The sequence below is a fragment of the Scyliorhinus canicula genome, chromosome 2, assembly GCF_902713615.1.
Source record: "Scyliorhinus canicula chromosome 2, sScyCan1.1, whole genome shotgun sequence".
In the NCBI taxonomy this organism is placed as follows: domain Eukaryota; kingdom Metazoa; phylum Chordata; class Chondrichthyes; order Carcharhiniformes; family Scyliorhinidae; genus Scyliorhinus; species Scyliorhinus canicula.
Genome location: NC_052147.1, coordinates 223438814 through 223462878, shown reverse-complemented (window position 1 = coordinate 223462878; position 24065 = coordinate 223438814). Strand labels below are relative to the sequence as shown.

Genomic DNA, 24065 nt, shown 5'->3' with positions numbered 1-24065 from the left:
TTTTCCACACAGTTGGAATTATGGAACAAAAAGTGTTTAAAGCAGAAGAGGTGGCCATTTGGTACAGAAAGAGGCCATTTGGCCCATCGAATCTGCTCCGACCCTCTGAAAGAGCAGTCCACTTAGGCCCACTCTCCCGCCCTATCCCTGTAACCCGACCTAACCTTTTGATGCTAAGAGGCAATTTTAGCATGGCCAATCCACCTCACCTGCACTTCTTTGGACTATGTTAGGAAACCGGAGCACCCGGAGGAAAACCACACAGACACAGGGTGAATGTGCAAACTCCACAGACAGTAACCCAAGGCCGGAATCGAACCTGGGTCCAAGGTGCCGTGAGGCAGCAGTGCTAACCACTGTGCGACTCTTTGTCAGAATAATTTTAAACTAATAGGACTTAACTGCTCTCTCTATAGCCAGTACGTTCTCTGCTTCAAATATTTATCCACTTTTCCCTGAAGAGGTGCACAGATCTCTGCTACAACCACATAATGCGGCAATGAACCCATGTTAAGAATTATTTGCATAAAGAAATTTATAACCTTTTTCCTCACTTGCAATTATGACCCTGTTATCAGCGATTACTCAAAATTGCCATTTTGAACTTAACCTATAAAAACCCTCAAAAGTCTCTACTAAGTTCCTCCATAGGCTTTTTTTCCTCGAGCATCTCAAGTCCTTCCTCATAACTATGGTTCTCATCCCTGGTAACATCAGGTGAGGCCATTACCAAATGCATTCTCAAGATCCACATACCATGCTCTTGTGCACTCACTCCATCTTTCAATTAGGTGGGGAAGCACAGTGGTTAGCACTGCTGCCTCGCAGCACCGGGTTCAATCACAGCCCGGAACAATGTCCACGTGGAGTTTGCAGATTCTCCAGTATCTGGGTGGGTCTCACCCCGACAACCCAAGATGTGCAGCTCAGGTGGATTGGCCAGGCTAAATTGCCCTTTAATTGAGAAAAAAAATGAATTGGGTACTTTAAATTTATTCTAAATAAATAATCTTTCAATTAACCACTTCATTATATGTTATCTGAACTTGATTGTCCACGCCCCTCTAAATATTAATTAATTTAATGTTACTGAATCTATAACATTTTGTTAAAACTAATTCTGGGAGGGTGGGGAATATAGCATTAGTTTTGACATCTCCCTTCTGAAGCTTGCCTCTCTCTGAAGTCCTTCAGTTGGGCTGTTTTCCCTCCTGATGGTTCAACGGGGACTGGGCCTTCCAAGTGAAGAGGATCAACCATGGAGAGGACTCTCAGAAAACAACAACATCCATGTGTCACTCTGACAGACAACTCCTATGATTCACCCTTTTTTCTCAGTCTAATGCAGTATGGGAAAGGATTACAGCACACTTTATGAACGGGCAATCATGAAACATAGTTCTGACGATCTTAAAATACCCAATTGGAAATCAGATTCCTTCTCCAAACAGATTGTCCAGTTTCCAACATCACCAAAAACAGGCAAGTACAACTCCCACAAACCTAATGTTGTTAATTTTTAACTTCTGTAGCCTGCTTTTACTTGCTGCTGCTCCTCTGCATGGCAACCTGAGCAAGTTTTTCGATTCATGATTTCTGATTTATTTTGGGCACAAGATCAAAGCCAATTTTAAAGCCACGGACTGAGAAAACTGACATGGTGTCAACCATCAACATGACTTCCCATCTGATGTATTTCACTCAACAAACCAACAAAGTGGCTGCTGAACAATTAATTTCACCAGCAGCAGCCCACAGCATACTTTTTTGAAAAAACAATATATTTCTTAAATCCAGTTTCCCCTGAGCTTGATCTTCCATTTCCAAGTGGCATTTTCCAGTTGACATGACAAACAGGCAACCTACTACTTTGTTCATCTTCAGTTATCAGGATATACACAAAAGTGTCATCATAACAACTCTAATTTTTCAAACTCCTGCCTTTTCTCTGATGTCAACTGCTCAAAAGATTATCAAGAACTCGGCAGGTCAGAGATCTAATAATGATGAGCTGCTTCATTAAGGGCCTTTTATTTATTCACTATAATTTCAAAGCAGTAAAGATTGGATAATGAAATAGGTTAACACCTTTGTGAACTGGTTGAATAAATGAAAGTCTTCTTTGCCAGCTGCATGATCCTACTTGAAATTAGTCTCAGCATTTAACTGCCAAATTGTGTCCAAATATGGACAACCTCCTTTTATGTACGCCATAAATGATGGCTGGTGGAAAAAGCACCACAAAATACATTTTGAAGGGATAATTTAGGGCAACACAGCAGCGCAGTGGTTAGCACAACTACCTCCGACACTGAGGACCCGGGTTCGATCGCGGCCCCAGGTAACTGTCTGTGTGGAGTTTGCACTTTCTCCCCCTGTCTGCGTGGGTTTCACCCCCACAACCCAAAGATATGCAGGTTAGGTGGATTGGCCGCACTAAATTGCCCCTTAATTGGAATTTCTTTTTTAATGAAGGGATCATTTAAATTGAGAACATTATTGAGATGCAGGAGAGCTACGGTAGGTTTGCTCCTGACCATGCTGTAGTTTATTTGAGCACGTTTGATGCTAACTGGGTACTCCACCTTATGAGTAGAAAAAAGTTTTAAACCACCAACGCAAACATAGTTAATCTTGATGAACACAAAATATAACTTCAGAACAGGATAAGTTTGGAAAGGAACTCGTCTCCCCTAATTTTTGGTAGTTTTTGTAATAGTAATGGTGCAAGAAAGAGAGTTCTAAAAGGAACTAGTCTAATGTGTTTTTCAAAAAACAAATTGAAATTATATTAGTGTTGGCTGGGCCTGATAGATGCAGCGTGTCCAACACATCTGTCCCTGTACCACCAACTGCCACTGAAACAGTTCAGGATACAGGCGGGGCAGAAGGCTGCCACTCCAGCTCTCAAGAGTTGGCACAGATCACAACATTGGGCTCCACACAATATCAGAAATATTATTTTGTGTTTATTTAAATGTATTCCTTTGTATTGAATATATTGGATAAGCAAGATTAATTACAAAGAATAAGTTTATCAAAGTTTTAACAAGCAAAAGATATATTCTCGGGTTGAATCTTTAATGCTGTTCCCTTCAGGTGGATGCTGCTGGCAAGGTAAAATTAAATTGCCGAACCCTAACTGCCCTGACATTGTGGTGGTGGACTTGAACTTGAACTCATGTCATCCTTGTGACGATGACGCTCCAAGATAAGAAGATCCTGTTTAATTTTTCTTAAGGGCTGCAGACACAATGCATCAGTGGTTGATGTGGTGGATATAAAAGCATAAGAAATAACAGTAGGCCATTCAGTCCTTCGGTTCTGCTCTGTCATTCAAGATGATCATAGCTGATTTCCAACTTTAACTCCACCTTCCCGCACAATTCAACATATTCCTCAATTCCATTTGTATCCAAAAATGCATCAATACAGCGTCAAATGGCACAGAACTGACAAGTGTACAGATCTTCCCTAGATGGTATTGAGATTCTTTAGTGCACTGCAGCTGCACTCATCCCAGTGCACATTCAATCCACTCCTTCTCAAATACATGGCAACGAGCTGCACCCCCGTTGGGTTGTACACCATTTTGGATCAGCAGCCATTTATCAATAGTGAGACCTATCTGTTCCTGGAGATTAATCAACGGCATGGCTCTCAGGCGTTTTTTTGCCCTTCCACACCAATTGCCGTGGTCAAACCATATTAAACGCTGCAGTGAATTCCTGAAGATGGGGAGGGATTGTGCAACTAAGTCAGTGAGCCCAAGAATGGATGTTATCCAGGTCCTCCTGGAATAGTGCAGGTTGCTTCATGAGGGGAAAGTTATGAATAGAAATGGAGACTGGAATTGTTGGTAAACAATTCCTGACATTTCTGACAGAGGAAAAGTTGCTAATAAAGCAGCTGAAGATAGTTGGTCAAAGATGTTTCCTTCAGCAACTCTTGCAGTAATGTCTCAGAGCTGAAGTGAATGGCCTTCTCAATAAGAAAAATCATCATTCTTTGTTTCACTTGTGACTTCAGCCACAGAGGGGTTTGCTAAAGTTGCTTGGTGCCATATTTAGTCAGATTTTTCATTCATGTCATGGGCAACTACTCTTTAACTTGTCCCCTAGCATTCAGCTCTTCTTGCACCCGAGTACCAGGAAGCAGAGGGCTCCTTCATTTTCAAATGGGGCACTCACATGCTACACCTTCCATTAACATCGTGGAAATGTTCAAGGGTACTTCTGGAAAGTAAAGATCAAGTACAAAATGTTTCACCAAAGCAAGGCCAGCACAGTGGTTATCACTGCTGTTTCACGGCGCCAAGGTCCCAGGTTCGATCCCGGCTCTGGGTCACTGTGTGGAGTTCGCACATTCTTCCCGTGTTTGCTTGGGTTTCGCCCCCACGACACAAAGATGTGCAGGATAGGTGGATTGGCCACGCTACATTGCGCCATAATTGGAAAAAATCAATTGGGCACTCTAAATTTTTATTTATTTTTTAAAAAAATATTTCACTAAAGCATAGCAATCCAAATCAATGAAAGGAAGATCAGGCAGACGAAGCTAAATATTCCCTTCAAATGCAAGGCCTCCAATCCGAATGGCATGTGGACTCCAACTCTCAAAATAGCTTAATGAACGGTTAGATTGGTTTATCTATCCAAATTATCTCTCATCAACAATCATTGTTCAACTCAGTAATAGTTCAGAAAACAGCATGTTTATCTGCTAGAAGTGCTGATGGTGAGGTCGACTCACCCGTTTTCAATTAATCGTGTCCAAGTCCATGGAAACCACCTATTAAGTTTGTGCAATGCAAGTGGTTACCACTAATCTATTCAACCATAGCACAAAATAAATTAGCAAAGATAGCTAACACTAGCATACAGCACAATTGGCTGGAATTATGGCCTATGTATGCAGATGGATAAATGACAAGTTTAGCACTCTTTGTAGAACCAGGATTACCAAAGTTAACTACAGCTGCATCAAAATGTTTTATAGAAACATAACACAAATAAAGGATCAACGTTCTCTTGTCCAGATTTTGGGAAGGAATTTTGTTCACTGGTTTGCAGAGTGTTTTTTTTCAATATATTTTATTACCAACATGTATCAAAACAGGTTACAACACAAACATCCCGGGGAAAATACTTCCCAGCAATCAACTATACAGTCTGTACAAATGTTTTCCTTTTTCACCCCGCCCTGCGATGAACAGCTCATCAAACACAGTCACAGACATCCCCCACCCTTTTCCCAAACCACTCTGTGGAGCCCCTTAATTCATATTTTATCTTCTCCAACCGCAGGAAGTCGTACAGGTCACCCAACCAAGCACTACCCCCGGTGGCGATGCCGACCGCCACTCCAGTAAAATTTGCCGCCGTGCAATCAGAGGCAAAGGCCCACGACATTGGCCTTCCTCATTGGTTTGCTGAGTTACTCAAATCGTATAATTTGGTAGTTGTTCAAGTAAGAATCCACTGGTAGCAAGATAGAAAATTCGTATTGTAAACTATTTCCGGAGGGTTTATCTTCACTTATAACCTAACAACTGTTTTGGGGATGTCTAGCAGTTCAAACTGAAAAAAATACATCAGATCGTTTAATATTTATTATCCATTGGATTTAAATTTTAGTTGTTTCAGGAGAGAAATCTGTGTAAACCGAACTTAAACTTTAATTTTGATATAAATATTATGCATAGAAAACAAGTTTCAAAAGAACACGGAATGCCCTCCCAGATGAAGATCAAATTTATAATTTAAAACATAACCTGGCATGGAGTCCTTCAAGATCAGACATGACTGCAAGTCATGAACAGCTAAGAATTTTAAGACCCATCAAGCTCTAAAGAATTTCTGCTTCAACAACATATCATGCACTATACATCGTATATGGGCTTTTCAAAAAGCTCTTGTCTGTTCATATTTCATAGATGTCCACATAATGGCACTCATCTGATAGAGATACTGATTAATTTGACGCTTTATGTACCATTAAAGGAAAATAAACATAAATAAATAAAAAGAATTCTTGATTTTTTTATTATTTAATAACAGATCAGTCTGGCATCAGACACAAGGCTTCACAACAAAACCAGCATTATAATTCCTGCATTATAACGGTGACTTCAGTGCAGCACGGTGGCACAGTGGGTTAGCCCTGCTGTCTCACGGCGTCAAAGTCCCAGGTTTGATCCCGGCTCTGGATCACTGTCCGTGTGGAGTTTGCACATTCTCCCCTTGTCTGCGTGGGTTTCACCCCCACAACCCAAAGGTGTGCAGGCTAAGTGGTTGGCCACGCTAAATTGCCCCTTAATTGGAAAAAATGAATTGGGTACTCTAAATTTATAAAAAAATTACAGTGACTTCAACTCATTGGTTTGGCAAATCTCAAGGTTGTGAAAAGTGGTATATAAATGCAAATCTTTCTAAATTAAATCAGACTAATTTATTGTCACAAATTAAAACATCACCAGTGAATGCATGACAGGCCACTGATATGATGACAGATTTTTGTTGGGATGAAGTTAAATGGGTGAATTTTGCTATTTACTTTATCCCATTACCAGTGGAAACTAAGAATAAGTCAAATTTATGTGCATAAGACAACTGCCCAAACTATATTCCTGGGTCATATGTTATCTGGACAGTTAAGATGGCGTGCGCCTGGAGATTTATAAGTCCCATAATTATTACAGCACAGAAGAGGTCATTCAGGTTGTTTTTTTCTGTGCTGGCTCTCCAAATGAGTAATACACCTTCTCCCCATAAACCCAACATATTTTCCTCTTGAAAGCCTCGATTGACATTGCCTCCACCACATTCTCAGACAGCACATTTCAGATCTTAACCCGTGAAAAGATTTCTCTCAGGTCTCCAACTGCTTCTTTTGCCAATTACCTTAAATTTGTGCCCTCTCCTTCTTAATCCCTCCAACCAGCGAGAACAGTATTTCCCTCTACTGTTCGAACCTCTCATGCTTCTAAATAACTCATGAAGCCCAAAAGCTTGCACACTCCTCCAACACATTGAGCAGCTTTGGGTTTACCGGAGGCTCACATTTATCCTCACAAGCCAGTTCCACCATTCAAAGAGATTGTTGATCATATTCCTTAATGCTTTTAGAGAACAGGAATTTACCGAGCTGATATTTAAAAGTAACATTTAACATAGCAGCACCACCTGTTCTTTGCAGCAGGAACTTTCAAACTTCTAATATCTTTGAGTTTCCCTTAAAATCTTCATTTCTCTTCAGTCAGATTTTTGCCCAATCCTGACAGTACAACAATCAAATCCAAATATTCAACCACTGGTCAGAAGATCATTCTCAAATCTGAGTTTTTTAGGTCTGCACGTTTCAGAGTCACTCTGAATTGCAAGCTTAGCGTGAAATTAACACAGGAGCGATAAGCTGATACATTTTTTAAGTTATCTGTGGTTTGAGACTGCTTTCTCCTATTTGAACTCATTTGAGTAGATGTCACATTAATAGTTCTTCGGTAATTTGAAGGTACATGATGTACCCATGAGCTCTTGCTCAATACTATGGGAAGGAAATTAGATGCTAATATCCATTCACTAAATATATCATGGCGGTTACCATTGACCAGCAACTGAACTGGACAGCCAGATAACTACTGCAGCTACATGAGCAGTTCAGAGGCTGGGAATTCTACAGAGAGTAACTCACCTCCCAACTCCCCAAAGCCTGTCCACCATCTACAAGGAACAAGTCAGGAGTGTGATGGAAAACTCTCCATTTGCTTGGGTAAGTGCTGTTCCAACAACACTAAAGCTCGACAGCATCCAAGACAATGCAGTCTACTTGATCAACAATACATTCACCACGGTGAATAGTGATGCGGTGGCACAGTGGTTAGCACTGTTGCCTCACAGCACCAGGGACCCAGGTTCAGTTCCAGCCTTGGTGACTGTCTGTGTGGCATTTGTACATTCTCCCCATGTCTGCATGGGTTTCCTCCCACAATTCAAGGATACGCAGTTTATGTGGATTGACCATGTAAATTGCCCCTTAGTATCTAAAACGATTAGATGGGGTTACTCGTTATGGGAATTGGGTGGAGGCCTAAGTAGGGTGTTCTTTCAGAGGGTCGGTACAGACTCGATGGGCCGAATGGCCTCCTTCTGCGATGTTGGGTTTTTATGATTCAATGATATGACATTGAACATTTTGAACATTCATACCCTCCACTATTGACACACAGTAGCAGCAGTGTATACCATCTATAAGATGCAATGCAGCAACTCACCAAGCAGCACCTTCCAAACTTGTGACCTCTACAGCCAGAAAGAACAAGGACAGGGCAGATGCATGGGAACACTGCCACCTTCTAGTTCCCCTCCAAGCCACTGACCAAGTATGTTTCCTGAACAAAAGAACAAAGAAAAGTACAGCACAGGAACAGGCCCTTCGGCCCTCCAAGCCCGTGCCGACCATGCTGCCCGACTAAACTACAATCTTCTACACTTCCTGGGTCCGTATCCCTCTATTCCCATCCTATTCATGTATTTGCACCCACTACCCTCTGTGTAAAAAACTTGCCTCGTACATCTATAATAAACCTTGCCCCTCGCACCTTATACCTATGGCCCCTAGTAATTGACCCCTCTACCCTGGGGAAAAGCCTCTTACCATCCACTCTGTCTATGCCCCTCATAATTTTGTAGACCTCTATCAGGTCGCCCCTCAACCTCCGTCGTTTCAGTGAGGACAAATCGAGTTCATTCAACCGCTCCTCATAACTAATGCCCTCCATACCAGGCAACATCCTGGTAAATCTCTTCTGCACCCTCTCTAAAGCCTCCACATCCTTCTGCTAGTGTGGCGACCAGAATTGAACACTATACTCCAAGTGTGGCCTAACTAAGGTTCTATACAGCTGCAACATGACTTGCCAATTCTTATACTCAATTCCCCGGCCAATGTAGGCAAGAATGCCGTATGCCTTCTTGACTACCTTCTCCACCTGTGTTGCCCCTTTCAGTGACCTGTGGACCTGTCAATACTCTTGAGGGTTCTACCATTCACTGTACATTTCCTACCTGCGTTTGACCTTCCAAAATGCATTACCTCACATTTGTCCGGATTAAACTCCATCTGCCATCTCTCCGCCCAAGTCTCCAAACAATCTAAATCCTGCTGTATCCTCTGACAGTCCTCATCGCTATCCGCAATTCCACCAACCTTTGTGTCGTCTGCAAACTTACTAATCAGACCAGTTATATTTTCCTCCAAATCATTTATATATACTACAAACAGCAAGGGTCCTAGCACTGATCCCTGCGGAACACCACTAGTCACAGCCCTTCAATTAGAAAAGCACCCTTCCATTGCTACTTTCTGTTTTCTATGACCTAGCCAGTTCTGTATCCACCTTGCCAGCTCACCCCTGATCCCGTGTGACTTCACCTTTTGTACCAGTCTACCATTAGGGACCTTGTCAAAGGCCTTACTGAAGTCCTTGTAGACAACATCCACTGCCCTACCTGCATCAATCATCTATGTGACCTATTTGAAAAACTCTATCAAGTTAGTGAGACACGACCTCCCCTTCACAAAACCATGCTGCCTCTCACAAATACGTTAATTTGCTTCCAAATGAGAGTAGATCCTGTCTCGAAGAATTCTCTCCAGTAATTTCCCTACCACTGACGTAAGGCTCACCAGCCTGTAGTTCCCTGGATTATCTTTACTACCCTTCTCAAAAACAGGAACAACACTGGCTTTTCTCCAGTCCTCCGGGGCATCACCTGAAGACAGTGAGGATCCAAAGATTTTTGTCAAGGCCTCAGCAATTTCCTCTCTAGCCTCCTTCAGTATTCTGGGGTAGATCCCATCAGGCCCTGGGGATTTATCTACCTTAATATTTTCCAAGACGCCCAACACCTCGTCATTTTGGATCTCAATGTGACCCAGGCTATCTCCACACCCTTCTCCAGACTCAAAACCAACCAATTCCTTCTCTTTGGTGAATACTGATGCAAAGTATTCATTTAGTACCTCGCCCATTTCCTCTGGCTCCACACATAGTTTCCCTTTCCCTGGCTACCCTCTTGCTTTTTATGTACGTGTAAAAAGCCTTGGGATTTTCCTTAACCCTATTTGCCAATTACTTTTCGTGACCCCTTCTAACCCTCCTGACTCCTTGCTTAAGTTCCTTCCTACTTTCCTTATATTCCACACAGGCTTCGTCTGTTCCCAGCCTTCCAGCCCTGACAAATGCTTCCTTTTTCTTTTTGACGAGGCCTACAATATCTCTCGTTATCCACGGTTCCCAAAATTTGCCGTATTTATCCTTCTTCCTCACAGGAATATGCCGGTCCCGAATTCCTTTCAACTGACACTTGAAAGCCTCCCCAATGTCAGATGTTGATTTACCCTCAAACATCCGCCCTCAATCTAGGTTCTTCAGTTCACGCCTAATATTGTTATAATTAGCCTTCCCCCAATTTAGCACATTCACCCAGGGACCACTCTTATCCTTGTTCAACAGCACTTTAAAACTTACGGAATTGTGGTCACTGTTCCCGAAATGAAATGAATGAAAATGAAATGAAAATCGCTTATTGTCACGAGTAGGCTTCAATGAAGTTACTGTGAAAAGCCCCTAGTCGCCACATTCCGGTGCCTGTTCGGGGAGGCTGGTACGGGAATCAAACCGTGCTGCTGGCCTGCTTGGTCTGCTTTAAAAGCCAGCGATTTAGCCTGGTGAGCTAAACCAGCCCCTACTGAAACTTCTACCACCTGGCCAGGCTCATTCCCCAATACCAGGTCCAGTACAGCCCCTTCCCTAGTTGGACTGTCTACATATTGTTTTAAGAAGCCCTCCTGGATGCTCCTAACAAACTCTGCCCCGTCTAAGCCCCTAGCACTAAGTGAGTCCCAGTCAATATTGGGGAAGTTGACGTCTCCCATCACAACAACCCTGTTGTTTTTACTCGTTCCAAAATCTGCCAACCAACTGCTCCTCTATCTCCCACTGGCTGTTGGGAGGCCTGCAGTAAACCCCCAAAATTTTGGCTGCACCCTTCTTATTCCTGATCTCTACCCATATAGCCTCACTGCCCTCGGAGGTATCTTCCCGTAGTACAGCTGTGATATTCTCCCGAACCAGTAGCGCAACTCAGCCACCCCTTCTACATCCCCCTCTATCCCGCCTGAAACACCTAAATCCTGGAACGTTTAGCTGCCAATCCGGTTCTTTCCTCAACCAGGTCTCTGTAATGGCAACAACATCATAGTTCCAAGTACTAATCCAAGCTCTAAGTTCATCTGCCTTACCCGTAATAGTTCTTGCATTAAAACATATGCACTTCAGGCCACCAGACCTGCTGTGTTCAGCAACATCTACCTGTCTGCTCTGCCTCAGAGCCATACTGACCCTCTTCCCTGGTTCTCCCTCAATGCTTTCACCTTCTGACCTATTACTCCGGTGCCCACCCCCCTGCCATACTAGTTTAAACCCTCCTGTGTGACACGAGCAAATCTCGCGGACAGCATATTTATGCATCTCCAGTTTAGATGCAACCTGTCCTTCTTATACAGGTCACACCTGCCCCGGAAGAGCTCCCAATGGTCCAGATAACGGAAACCCTCCCTCCTACACCAGCTGTTTAGCCACGTGTTTAGCTGCTCTATCTTCCTATTTCTAGCCTCACAGGCACGTGGCACAGGGAGTAATCCCGAGATTACAACCCTAGAGGTCCTGTCATTTAACTTTCTGCCTAGCTCCCTGAACTCCTGCTGCAGGACCTCATGCCCGTTCCTGCCTATGTCGTTAGTACCAATACGTACAACGACCTCTGCCTGTTTGCCCCCCCCCCCCCCCCTCTTCAGGATGACCGCTACCCATTTGGAGACATCCTGGACCCTGGCACCAGGGAGGCAACATACCATCCTGGAGTCTCTTTCACGTCCACAGAAGCGCCTATCTGTGCCCCTGACTATAGAGTCCCATATGACTATTGCTCTTCTGCGCTGATGACCCTCCCTTCTGAACATCAGAGCCAACCGTGGTGCCACTGCTCTGGCTGCTGCTGTTTGCCCCTGATAGGCTATCCCCCCCAACAGTATCTAAAGGGGTATACCTGTTCGAGTGGGGGACAACCACATGGGATTCCTGCACTGACTGCCTGCCCTTTCTGGTGGTCACCCATTTCGCTGCCTCCTTGGGTGTGAGCACATTTATATAACTGCCATCTATGACGCTTTCTGCCACCTGCATGCTCCTAAGTGCATTAAACTGCTGCTCCAACCGAATCATGCGGTCTGTCAGGAGCTCCAGTTGGGTTCACTTTCTGCAGATGAAGCCATCCGGGACGCTGGAAGCCTCCCGGACCTGCCACATCTCACAGTCAGAGCACTGCACCCCTCTAATTGACATTGTGTCAATTAATTCGTAAATTAAATTTAATCGTTAAAAAAAAAGTTACTGTTAACTATATGTTTCCGAGCACTAGATTTCTACTATAATTGTGAAAGCGGAATACAGTACTCTCCGATCTCTGGCTTAGATACCCCTCTAAATTATAATTAAGTAACAAGTAATTATGTTTAATTAGTTTAACAATGCTTAATTTTTTTAATTTAGTGTAGCTTCCCAATCAGCCAATCAGGTCACAGCTTTACTGTGACTTGGAAACATATCACTGTTCGTTTACTGCCACTGAATCAAGATCTTGAAACTCCCTTCCGAACTGCACTGTGGTTGCACCCATACTACATGAAATGCTGCAGTTCAAGGTGGCACACCATCATCTTCTCAAAGGCAACTAGGATGGGCAATAAACGTTGGCCTACCAAACACCCAAATCCTGTGAAATAAAACATTTTACAAAAAAACACTGCTCCCAGCTGACCCATAAAACACTGAAGATGGCAAAACGTCTTCCAGCTGTTTAGCACACGACTCTGGAATTTAGGTTGCTCCAACACCAAGCTGTGAGATATTTAACCATCATTGTATGGCTTGTAAGGCTGCGCCATTGTTGACTGTACAAATTATTGGTTGATGAACTGACCTGCCTTCAAGGCAATTATCTCAATTCTGTTCATTCAATAACACAGAAAAATTTTAAAATAGCAGACAAACCACCTGGCATTGACCTAGATACCAAAAAATGACCAAGACACACCATGAGCAGTCTACCCTGCAGAGTCCTCCTCATCTTGGGACTGATTCCAAAATTGGAAGGTCTATTCAACATACTGGTCAAACAACAGTCGAACATAGTCATACTTAATAAATCATATGCAAGAGCCAACGTCTCAGATGCCTCACTAACCAGACCTGGGTATGTCCCATCCCAATGACAGAATGGGGCGGCACGGTAGCACAGTGGTTAGCACTGTTGCTTTACAGTGCCAGGTCACAGGTTCAATTCCCGGCTTGGGTCACTGCTGTGCGGAGTCTGTATGTTCTCCCTATGTCTGCGTGGGTTTCCTCCGAGCACTCCTGAAGATGTGCTTGTTGGGTGAATTGGACATTCTGAATTCTCCCTCAGTGTACCCGAACAGGCGCCGGAGAGTGGCGACTAGGGGATTTTCACAGCAATTTCATTGCTAATGTAAGTCTACTTGTGACACTAATAAGGATTATTAGATCAAATAAAGGTAGAAGCACAGTGGTATATTTTCAAGAGGGAGTGGCCATGGGAATCCTGAACACTATCTTTGGACCCATGAAGTCTCATGGCATCAGATTAAACATAGGCAAGCAATAATGCACAAAAGTAGTACTGGGGGTAGCAAGGACGCACAATTTACTCTGGCTGGAGGACCTCAATGTCTATCACCGAGAGTGGCACACAAGCGCCACGTGAGATCGAACTGGCCATGTCCTCAAGAACCGATCTGCGAGACTGTGCCTGTGGCAGGTGGTGACCACCAGCATTAGGGAAAAATCTACTTGATGTGGCCCTCATCAATTTACCAATCTCAATTGTAACTGTCCATGACAAGACTGGTCATAGTGAAAACAAACTCCTGTCTTCAGAGTGAGAGTACTCTCCATTGTGTTGTGTGGCACACCCACTGCGCTAAATGGAATAGATTCAAAACCAAACTGCTCAAAACTGGGGCACTGTGGGCCACCTGCTGCAGAACCGTGTTCATTCAACCACAGGGCGCGATCTAGCCAAAACAAAAGTCCATTCTGGACAGGAATCAAGAGGTCGCTCCTGGCGCTTATAGAGGTGGAAACGATCCTGCTATTTATCGGCACTCTGGGGTTTTTTGGTGGCACAGCAGAGCATCCCCCCCCCCCCCCCCCCCCAGCCCCCAGTTTTGACCTGCCTGGTCCCCATTTGGTCTCCAAGGCCAAGGGGTTAGATCCCATTAGATTTCATGAGATGTGGTGAGCCGGGTAGATCCCGGAAGAGGCATCTACCAGTATTTACCAGCTGTATCAGTGAGCTTAACTTCGGTAGTAGGGAAGATGCTGGAATCTATCATCAAGGAAGAAATAGCGAGGCATCTGGATAGAAATTGTCCTATTGGGCAGACGCAGCATGGGTTCACAAAGGGCAGGTCGTGCCTAACTAATTTAGTGGAATTTTTTGAGGACATTACCAGTGCAGTAGATAACAGGGAGCCAATGGATGTGGTATATCTGGATTTCCAGAAAGCCTTTGACAAGGTGCCACACAAAAGGTTGCTGCATAAGATAAAGATGCATGGCATTAAGGGTAAAGAGTAGCATGGATAGAGGATTGGTTAATTAATAGAAAGCAAAGAGTGGGGATTAATGGGTGTTTCTCTGGTTGGCAATCAGTAGCTAGTGGTGTCTCTCAGGGATCTGTGTTGGGCCCACAATTGTTCACAATTTACATAGATGATTTGGATTTGGGGACCAAGGGCAATGTGTCCAAGTTTGCAGATGACACTAAGATGAGTGGTAAAGCGAAAAGTGCAGAGGATACTGGAAGTCTGCAGAGGGATTTGGATAGGTTAAGTCAGGGGTGGGCAAACTTTTCCGTGCAAGGGCCACATTCAGAAATTCACAATTCACAAAGGGCCGCATAGTATATTAAGTAAAATAATTACTTCACCCGGTTATGATTCTGGGCGCCTCATATAGAACATAGAACAGTACAGCACAGAACAGGCCCTTCGGCCCTCGATGTTGTGCCGAGCAATGATCACCCTACTCAAGTCAACGTATCCACCCTATACCAGTAAGTAACCCAACAGCCCCCCCCCCCATTAACCTTAAAAAAAAATTTAAAAAAAAAAAAAAATTTTTTTTTTAATTTTTTTTTTTAATGACTTGGTGGGCCGCAGAAATACCTTTGGCGGGCCGCATGCGGCCCGCGGGCCGTAGTTTGCCCATCCCTGGGTTAAGTGAATGGGCTAGGGTCTGGCAGATGGAATACAATGTTGACAAATGTGAGGTTATCCATTTTGGTAGGAATAACAGCAAACGGGATTATTATTTAAACAATAAAATATTGAAGCATGCCGCTGTGCAGAGAGACTTGGGTGTGCTAGTGCATGAGTCACATAAAGTTGGTTTACAGGTGATTAAGAAGGCAAATGGAATGTTGTCCTTCATTGCTAGAGGGATGGAGTTTAAGACTAGGTAGGTTATGTTGCGATTGTATAAGATGTTAGTGAGACTACACCTGGGAGTATTGTGTTCAGTTTTGGTCTCCTTACTTGAGAAAGGACATACTGGCACTGGAGGGTGTGCAGAGGAGATTCACTAGGTTAATCCCAGAGCTGAAGGGGTTGGATTATGAGGAGAGGTTGAGTAGACTGGGATTGTACTCGTTGGAATTTAGAAGGATGAGGGGAGATCTTATAGAAACATTTAAAATTATGAAGGGAATAGATAGGATAGATGCGGGCAGGTTGTTTCCACTGGCGGGTGAAAGCAGAACTAGGGGACATAGCCTCAAAATAAAGGGAAGTAGATTTAGGACTGAGTTTAGGAGGAACTTCTTCACCCAAAGGGTTGTGAATCTATGGAATTTCTTGCCCAGTGAAGCAGTTGAGGCTCCTTCATTAAATGTTTTTAAGGTAAAGATAGATAGTTTTTTCAAGAAAAATGGGATTCGGGCAGCACGGTGGCCTAGTGGTTAGCACAACCGCCTCACGGCGCTGAGGTCCCAGGTTCGATCCCGGCATCCAACCCAACCTTTTGTGTGGCACCTTGTCAAAGGCTTTCTGTGTAGCATCAGGCACACTGAAAAATGAGGTGCCAGTCATGAATGGTGGCAGAAAATTAAACAACTGACAGAGGAACAGGTTCCATCGCCAACCTCAACGAGCGGCATGGGCGGCACAATGGTTAGCATTGCTGACTCACAGCTCCAGGGTCCTGGTTCAATTCCGGCCTCGGGTGACTATCTTGTGTAAAGTTGCACTTTCTTCCCGTGTCTGCATGGGTTTCCTCCCACAGGCCACAAATGTGCACATTAGATGGATTGTTCATGCTAAATTGCCCCTTGAAGTGTCCAAAAGGATTAGGTGGGGTTACTGGGATAGGGTGGAGGCGTGGGCTTGGGGCCGGTGCAGACTCGAGGAGCCGCATGGCCTCCTTCTACACTGTAAATTCTATGAAAGGGGAGCACACCAGGCTGAAACATATGCAACTGCATTCAGCCAAGTGAATGATCCATCGCAGCCTCTTCCCCATCACAGATATCAGTCTTTAGCCAATTCTATTCATTCCATACAATATTAAAAAATGGCTGGATACAGAAAAGGCTATGGGCCTGACATCCCTGCTATTGTACTCCAGAACTAGCCGTGCCCAGCCAAGCTGTCCTACTACAGCTACAATATTGGCATTTATCTTCCAATCCGGAAAATTGTGCAGGTGTATCCTGTCCACAAAAATTGAGCCAAATCCAATCCAGCCAATTATCGCTCCATCAGTCTACTCTCAATCTTAAGGCTTGTGACGGAAAGTGTGAATGACACGCTACCAGGCAGCACTTACTCAGAAATTACTTGCTCACCAATGCCTAGTTTGGGCTTCTCCAGGAGCACTCGATTCCTGACTTCCAACATCCAAAGGTGAAGTGAGTGTTACTGCCCTTGACATCATGGCAGCATTTGGAGGAGTGTGGCATAAAGGAGTCCTAGAGAAATTGAAGTCTATTGTAATCGGGGGAAACTCTCCACTGGTTGGAGACATACCTAGCACAAATAAAAATGCTACGATCTTTGGAGGCCAACCATCTCAGCCTCCTGTCATTTCTGCAGGAATTCCTTAGGGCAGTGTCCTCCACAGAACCATCTTGAGTTGCTTCATCAATGACCTTCCCTCACCATAAGGTCAGAAGTGGAGATGCTCACTGATGATTGCAGTGTTTAGGACCAGTCCTCAGATAGTGAAGCAAACCATGGCTGCATGCAGCAAAACTGAACAACATTCAGTCTTCGGTTGATAAGTGGCAAGTAACTTTTGTTAGTGACAGTGGCTCGCCAGTGCCAGACAATGGATAACTCCCAACGAGAGATTCTAACCAATCAACAACATATGCATGGCTAAATCCCCACACATCAACATCCAGAGGGCTACCAGTGACCATAAACTGAACTGGACCAGCCATACAAATACTGTAGCTACATGAGGTCAGAAATTTGGAATTCTGTATCAAATAACTCATCTAATACCCCAAACCGTATTCATTATCTACAAATCAGTCTGCTTGATCAGAAACCATCCATCACCTTAAGCATTCACAAGCATTAAAATGTACATTAAGTATTAAAATGTACACCATCTACAAGATGTACTGCAGCAACTTACTAGCCTTCATCAACAGCACCTTCCAAACCTGTGAACTCTGCCACCTGAAGGACAAAGGCAGCAGAAGCAAGGGAACACCATCACCAGCAAGCCCCTCTCCAAGCCACACACCATCCTCACTTGGAATTATATTGTCATTTCTTCACTGTCGCTCTGGACCAAGATCTTGAAATTCCTTTCCTCACATCGCCATGGGTTTATATGCACCATAGTCTGCAGTGGTTTAAGGCAGCAGCAGACCACTGCCTTGTCAAGGGAAATTAGGGACATGCAACAGTTTTCAGCAAAGCTCACATCCAATCCATAAATAAAAAGTGAGGCAGTTGATTCTAGGTTTTTCTTCATTATGGCCGAAATCATCTCCCTTACACTTACGAAGCACTATAAAGAAATGTCACAATTAAGGCCACTGATTTGAAAGTGTATAACTGTACGACTGTCAGAAAAAAATGATTTAATGACAATCCGTTTTCCATCACAGCTATGTGGTGAGTATGTGTATCCAAAAGTATACAAAAGCACAAGCATCATCTCTCTTTCAGTTAGAGCAATATGTGAACCCATATAAACCTCTAGTTTCACTTGGGCTGCTCTTGTTGACAAAGTGTTAAAAAAGGCTTTTGCCATTATAACAGCATAAAGCTAACACCTCAAAGTGTTATCTGCTCAGTCCTTTTAGCAAATTTATTAACACTATTAGTTAGATTACTCCACCTTTTCCATGGTGTGAACCGGTATCAATTATTTAGCCAATTCTATTCTATGTTAATAAAATACCTGCTGATTAAACATATACTGAAGTGTCACTTTGTGCTACACAGTACATTGACACTATTTATTTTAGCTTAAGTAAATGCTACAGTCAGAAGCTGGTGCAAGATTGTGATGACAGAAGTTGTGAAAAAAGAAAAATGTATGTACTAGAAGTCCTTTTATTTGTGCGGAAGTAAGGCAGAGGAAACATAACAGACAGTAATGCATTCCTATATCACAGCAATAATGTTACATAACTACTGTATTAAAATGCACTTGCAATATTCAAATATGGGTAGCTCACAATCCTGTTTAACAGGATGATCTGGAAAGCATCAAAAGAAAAACTACCAATAACCAAACTACGGTGAAACTAAACCAACTATAGATCATCATTAAATCAGAGAGAAGCAGAACTTTATTAGTCTTTTATTAGTATTCTAAAGGAAGAATGAATTTCCATTCATGTAAAGTCTTCACAGCGTCAGGGTACCCAAAGTGTTTCAGAGCCAATAAAGTACTTCTGAAGTGTAGTCACTATGATAGTATAGGCTAACACAACAACAAATTTACAAATGAAAAAGACCCACAAAAAGCAATGAAATTAATGACCAATTTGTTTCAGTGACAATGTTCGGGAGATAAATGTAGGCCAGGACTCCCTACATTTTAAATTCTGCCATGAGGTCTTTTACATCCAGTGGTAGATGGGACCAGTTTTTAAAATAGCATCAAAAAATGCCACTTCCAACAGTGGAGCTCTCGGTACAAAGGCACGGGGCTTGAATTCACAACCATATGTCTCAGAGGCAGGAATGCTACCACGGAGGCATTGGTGACCCATACATTTTAGCAAATTTGTACGTGAAGTTCAATACAATTGAGCCCTAAATGGATTCCTACTATAAAAATAAAACCTTGCTCTACATCCCAGTCCCAATATACCTTTTATACACCTCAGGCGAGGGGCAAGGTTTATGAATAATCTCAGCCAGTACGGGAATTGAACCCACGCTGCTGGCCTTGCGATGCATCACAAACCAGCTGTCTAGCTTTTATGGAGTACGTGTATTTAGAATCACTGGTGGATTAAACGAACACCAGTCCCCAATACAGTCTTGACTGCATGCAAATTTTGCTACATACGGTCGTTTAACATGCAACTGGTACAATATTGAAGCATTCATTCAAAATTTCAATACTTGCTTTCCTTCATTTGAGACTTTTATTCGGTGTCAGCTGCCAGCTGTAAACTCCATCATTTGAGTTCTCAATTGAACATTGCCAGGCACATCTTAATGGCAGGTGAATTTTTAATCTAACCGCGTTTGAAGCATGGAAAGCTGCTATTCACCCTTGCCCCATCCACACCCTTGGGGGTTTATCACAAACCATACGTCTGATCAAGAAGAAATAATTACTAGTTTGCAATAACAAATACTCAAATTACAGCTGGATTTTTATTATATGGATTGTAGACATACAAATTGTGTTCTGGTCAATATACAAAAAACAAGTGTGCGATTTATTCCATTCTGAATTAAGTAAGAAGTCTTACAACACCAGGTAAAAGTCCAACATGTGTGTTTCAAACACTAGCTTTCGGAGCACTGCTCCTTCCTCAGGTGAATCCTGAGGAAGGAGCAGTGCTCCGAAAGCTAGTGTTTGAAACAAACATGTTGGACTTTTACCTGGTGTTGTAAGACTTCTTACTGTGCTCACCCCAGTCCAACGCCGGCATCTCCACATTCTGAATTAAGTTTTCCACCAAGAGCAAGCATAGCCCATGTCACAGCTGGTGTATTTTCTATGATTGATGCATGATAGCTTCCAAACTGAAATATTCTTGACTATAATGTGTGCAAATCTATAATAATATACATTACTGAATACTGACACATGGTTTATATCTACTAGAACATATTAAAACATCAGCTTAGCACTGTATTCATCTCACCTAGAATGTTTACAGTTTCTGCTGCAACCACCAACCATGGAAGTGCATTGTACTATTTCACGATTCTGTGATAACTATAAAGATATTTTGCCTAACCTCTGTTCTAATGTTGTGAAGTATCCATTTAATTGCTTCCTTAAACCACAAATTTCAAAATGGCAGTTACAAGATATTTCACATTTCAAAGATGCGCACTCTTACAATATCGACTAATGTGTCAAATGTGAAGTTAAAAATCTGCATTCAATAATGAAATGTTAAATCTGGTAGCATCGGTCACCGTCCATCAGTGATCTTGTGGTATATGAATGATGTTCAATTGTAGCAACACTATTGACTTTGGTTCTCGGAGTTTATAATCTTTGCTTTGTTCGGTTGTGCCGTGTGTTGCATATCAATAGTGAATCCCTGAGTCACAATAATTTGTGACTATTTCAGACAATGTTCTACATTTTCCATCTTTATTTTTTCTGAATATTTTCTTGCTAACAAACATGACCCCCAATATATCACTGAACGACATGGCATGAATAATCCAGCAGGTAAGATGTAAAAAGAGCCTAGAATTTTACAGTGTTACATCTAATTCAACTAATTTCAGTATCTCAGAACAAATGTTCTACAAGTGTGAAGCATTTTAGATTTTAATTTAAAACTACTAAAATATGCAGTTTTACAAACAAACCCTATCTCACCCAACATTTAACTTGGTATGCCTGTAAATGTTCAATAAGCAAATAAATTTTAGAGCAAAAATTTCCATTCTTTAAGTTACATGATTCTAAACACAAAGCATTTCAAAGCTATTATTATTGCTAGGTACAAATCAACATGAAAACCTCCACTTAGTGCAGCAAATCAAAATCGGAAAAACAGGCTGGCTTAATATCAGCTGAATGTAAACTACTTCTGCTGTCCCTAGTTCAATGATGAGCTGAGGCAACCTGTTATAGGAGGTGTTAATTGGCAAATGCTGTACAAGTCAGGAGCATGTTCCCTGTCGTCCTAGCCCAGCAAGACTAGGTCATTAAAGTGGAAATGAATTCTTTCAGGCTGCCTTAACCCCTTAAATGCTCAATTTGTTTTCCACCACATAGCTGAGAAACCAAATACTTTTAGGTTTTATATAGTCCAATAAATGAAGTTTTGAAATATAGTAAATGAAGAGAATGATTAACTGCACTCTCTGCAATTGAGAGTATTTCTGGGGGAGATTGAGATAGAAAGGAGAGCAAAGAGCTTCATTTAATAAATTACAAAACTCTTGATCCATAAATTTAAACACACATTAACAGGTCACTGCCTTTTAGAAAAAGAAATAAGTTAGGTTTCAAAAAATTAATAACCAAGATGTCGTTTTAGTACCACAGTAAATTGCACTTTCGAACTGTGCTGAATTCTTAACTTTTTCATATATTTTTACAATTTCTACTCAGGATGTTTTACTTAATTAAACATCATGAACAACACCATTCCCCATAACTTAGAATAACCCTTTAGTGTCCAGTTTTTTGAGAATATATGAAAACCAAGAAATTGAACAGAAGATCCTTACATCTTCTGTCTGTGTGAGATGTTGCTTGACTTTGGAAGATAGAATAAGCCTTATCATCTGTGGTATAAATTATGAATTACCAAACAGATTTATTAAATAGCAAATGGATAAATAAACTGAAGCAACAACACTCAGAAGATTGCAAATTAACTGTGCTAAAGACAATATAAAGTGGATCACACACCTTTCTGAAATTGAACTTTTATGTCAGTTTATTGTTAACTGGCAACCAAGTCCCCCTAATTCGCGCTCTCTGGTTTCAGACAGAAACTCTATTCATGATCAAATCGAGATATGCTTTTCAAAGTTTGACCGGGACAACAGAATTGAATTGTGCACTGCAAGCTAAAAAAAAAAGCTGCCAAGCAAACACATCCACAAACAAAATCCTACTTATATTTGAACTGAATAGCTTGGCTTCCCTCACAGACACCTGGTTGAACAAGTTTTTTTTTATGATTGTGTATCGAAACGAGACAAATCACAATGGATTATGAAAAAAAAATGTTTAATGTCTAGTCAGTAAATAATGGTCATCATTATTACTGAGCATATATATGGCAAAGATTATGAAGTTGAAAGATCCACAACTTTATCAAAGTCTTCCATTCAAGTAAAAGAACAAAAGTAGCACACCATGAATAGTGCAATGTTCTATTTATTCACAGGCAAATCAGCTGTAGGTATTTAACATATTCTGGATTTGGGCATTTGCTAATTAATGTAGTGAATAATCAGGCTGCTGAGACACAATATCATTCACATGTACAGAATAAATATGAACTTCATAGCAGTTTGAAGGTAGCGCTAGTGAATAAATGAAGAGTTTGATCCAAAAGATATACATCAAAAGTACACTTGATTTTGAGACACGACTCAAAAATATTTAGTTTTGAATAGAGTTAGGCGTAGATTTAGTTTTGCAAACATAGGGATATGAGTAGGTTTAGTTTTGCAATCTTCTATATTGATTTACATGCAGGCTCAAGTGACAACATTGGAGAAATTCAAATCAATTTCAGTAGAAATTGATCGGTTACTGTCCAGGACCCCTCATGGTTATGAAGTTAATAGGAAAAGTGCACACACACTAACCTGTCCAAGGCCAGGCATACCACCTCCCAGTCGTAAAAGTCTATCCATATTGCTGAAAAGAAAAACACACAAAAGTAATTAACCAAAAACTTTTTAAACTCAATTATCATCTATATAATTCACCTTCAATCTTTCCTTATGTCAAAAATATTGGTGGTAATTACAACACAACATCAGATTTCCTGTTAATTAGCACCACATACTAATTCAAGAACCTGTCTTCCTTGCTAATTAACAGACCCAATTTCACTGCTTTTGTTTTTTTATTGGGTTATCCCCAATTTCATAACAGTATTTCACAAAACGAAAACCTATCTCTGAAAGTTTTATACATGATTATGATTTTTATTCTTGGTATCACAAATATTACATCTGGGTTTTTGACTACAGTAGCCAGATTATTGAAAAGGCAGACTTCCACTAACTGATGCATTCATTCCCTTCAAGTACTAGATGTATTATGGCAACTTGTACAGTCTGCACAAATAGGAATCGTCACTTTCAAATTAAAAAATTGTACATCTAATTAGTAAGTTCTGTGCTAATTAACTTACAGCTTGTCAGTTATCATCAATATTGCATGCAAGTGATGGTGTGATCAGATATGAGTCTCTAGATACACAAATCCTAAAAGCTTTCAAAGTGACATTAAAGGAATTTTTACTGTACAAAACAGACTTCTCATACTGATTCTTTAAAAAAATACCTAATCAAAAGAAGCACCTTCACTACTCTTACAAATATTATGGAGCACATGAGGCCAGCGTTACACTGACAAACATCAAGGTCACTTGAATCCCTTCAGTTTCACCAGAATGAGCATATAAAATCTTCATAGAAAGCAAATTTCTTTCTTTATAAAATCTGCCATCATTCCGAAATGTAGCTCTTTTCAACAAGTTAACTAAATTAGTTAAATTAGT

General features: G+C 41.7%; 1 protein-coding gene across 2 annotated transcripts in view; it reads right to left on the bottom strand.

Annotated features, from left to right (window-relative positions):
• The window catches only part of psmd14 (proteasome 26S subunit, non-ATPase 14), a 169620-nt gene that overhangs the window by 108292 nt on the left and 37263 nt on the right, over positions 1-24065 (bottom strand). For both annotated transcript variants that reach the window (XM_038789661.1, XM_038789660.1), the window contains one exon: positions 23143-23194. In XM_038789661.1, coding sequence (XP_038645589.1) covers positions 23143-23190 — 48 coding nt within the window. In that variant the 5' untranslated portion in view covers positions 23191-23194. The remainder of the gene's footprint in view (positions 1-23142; positions 23195-24065) is intronic.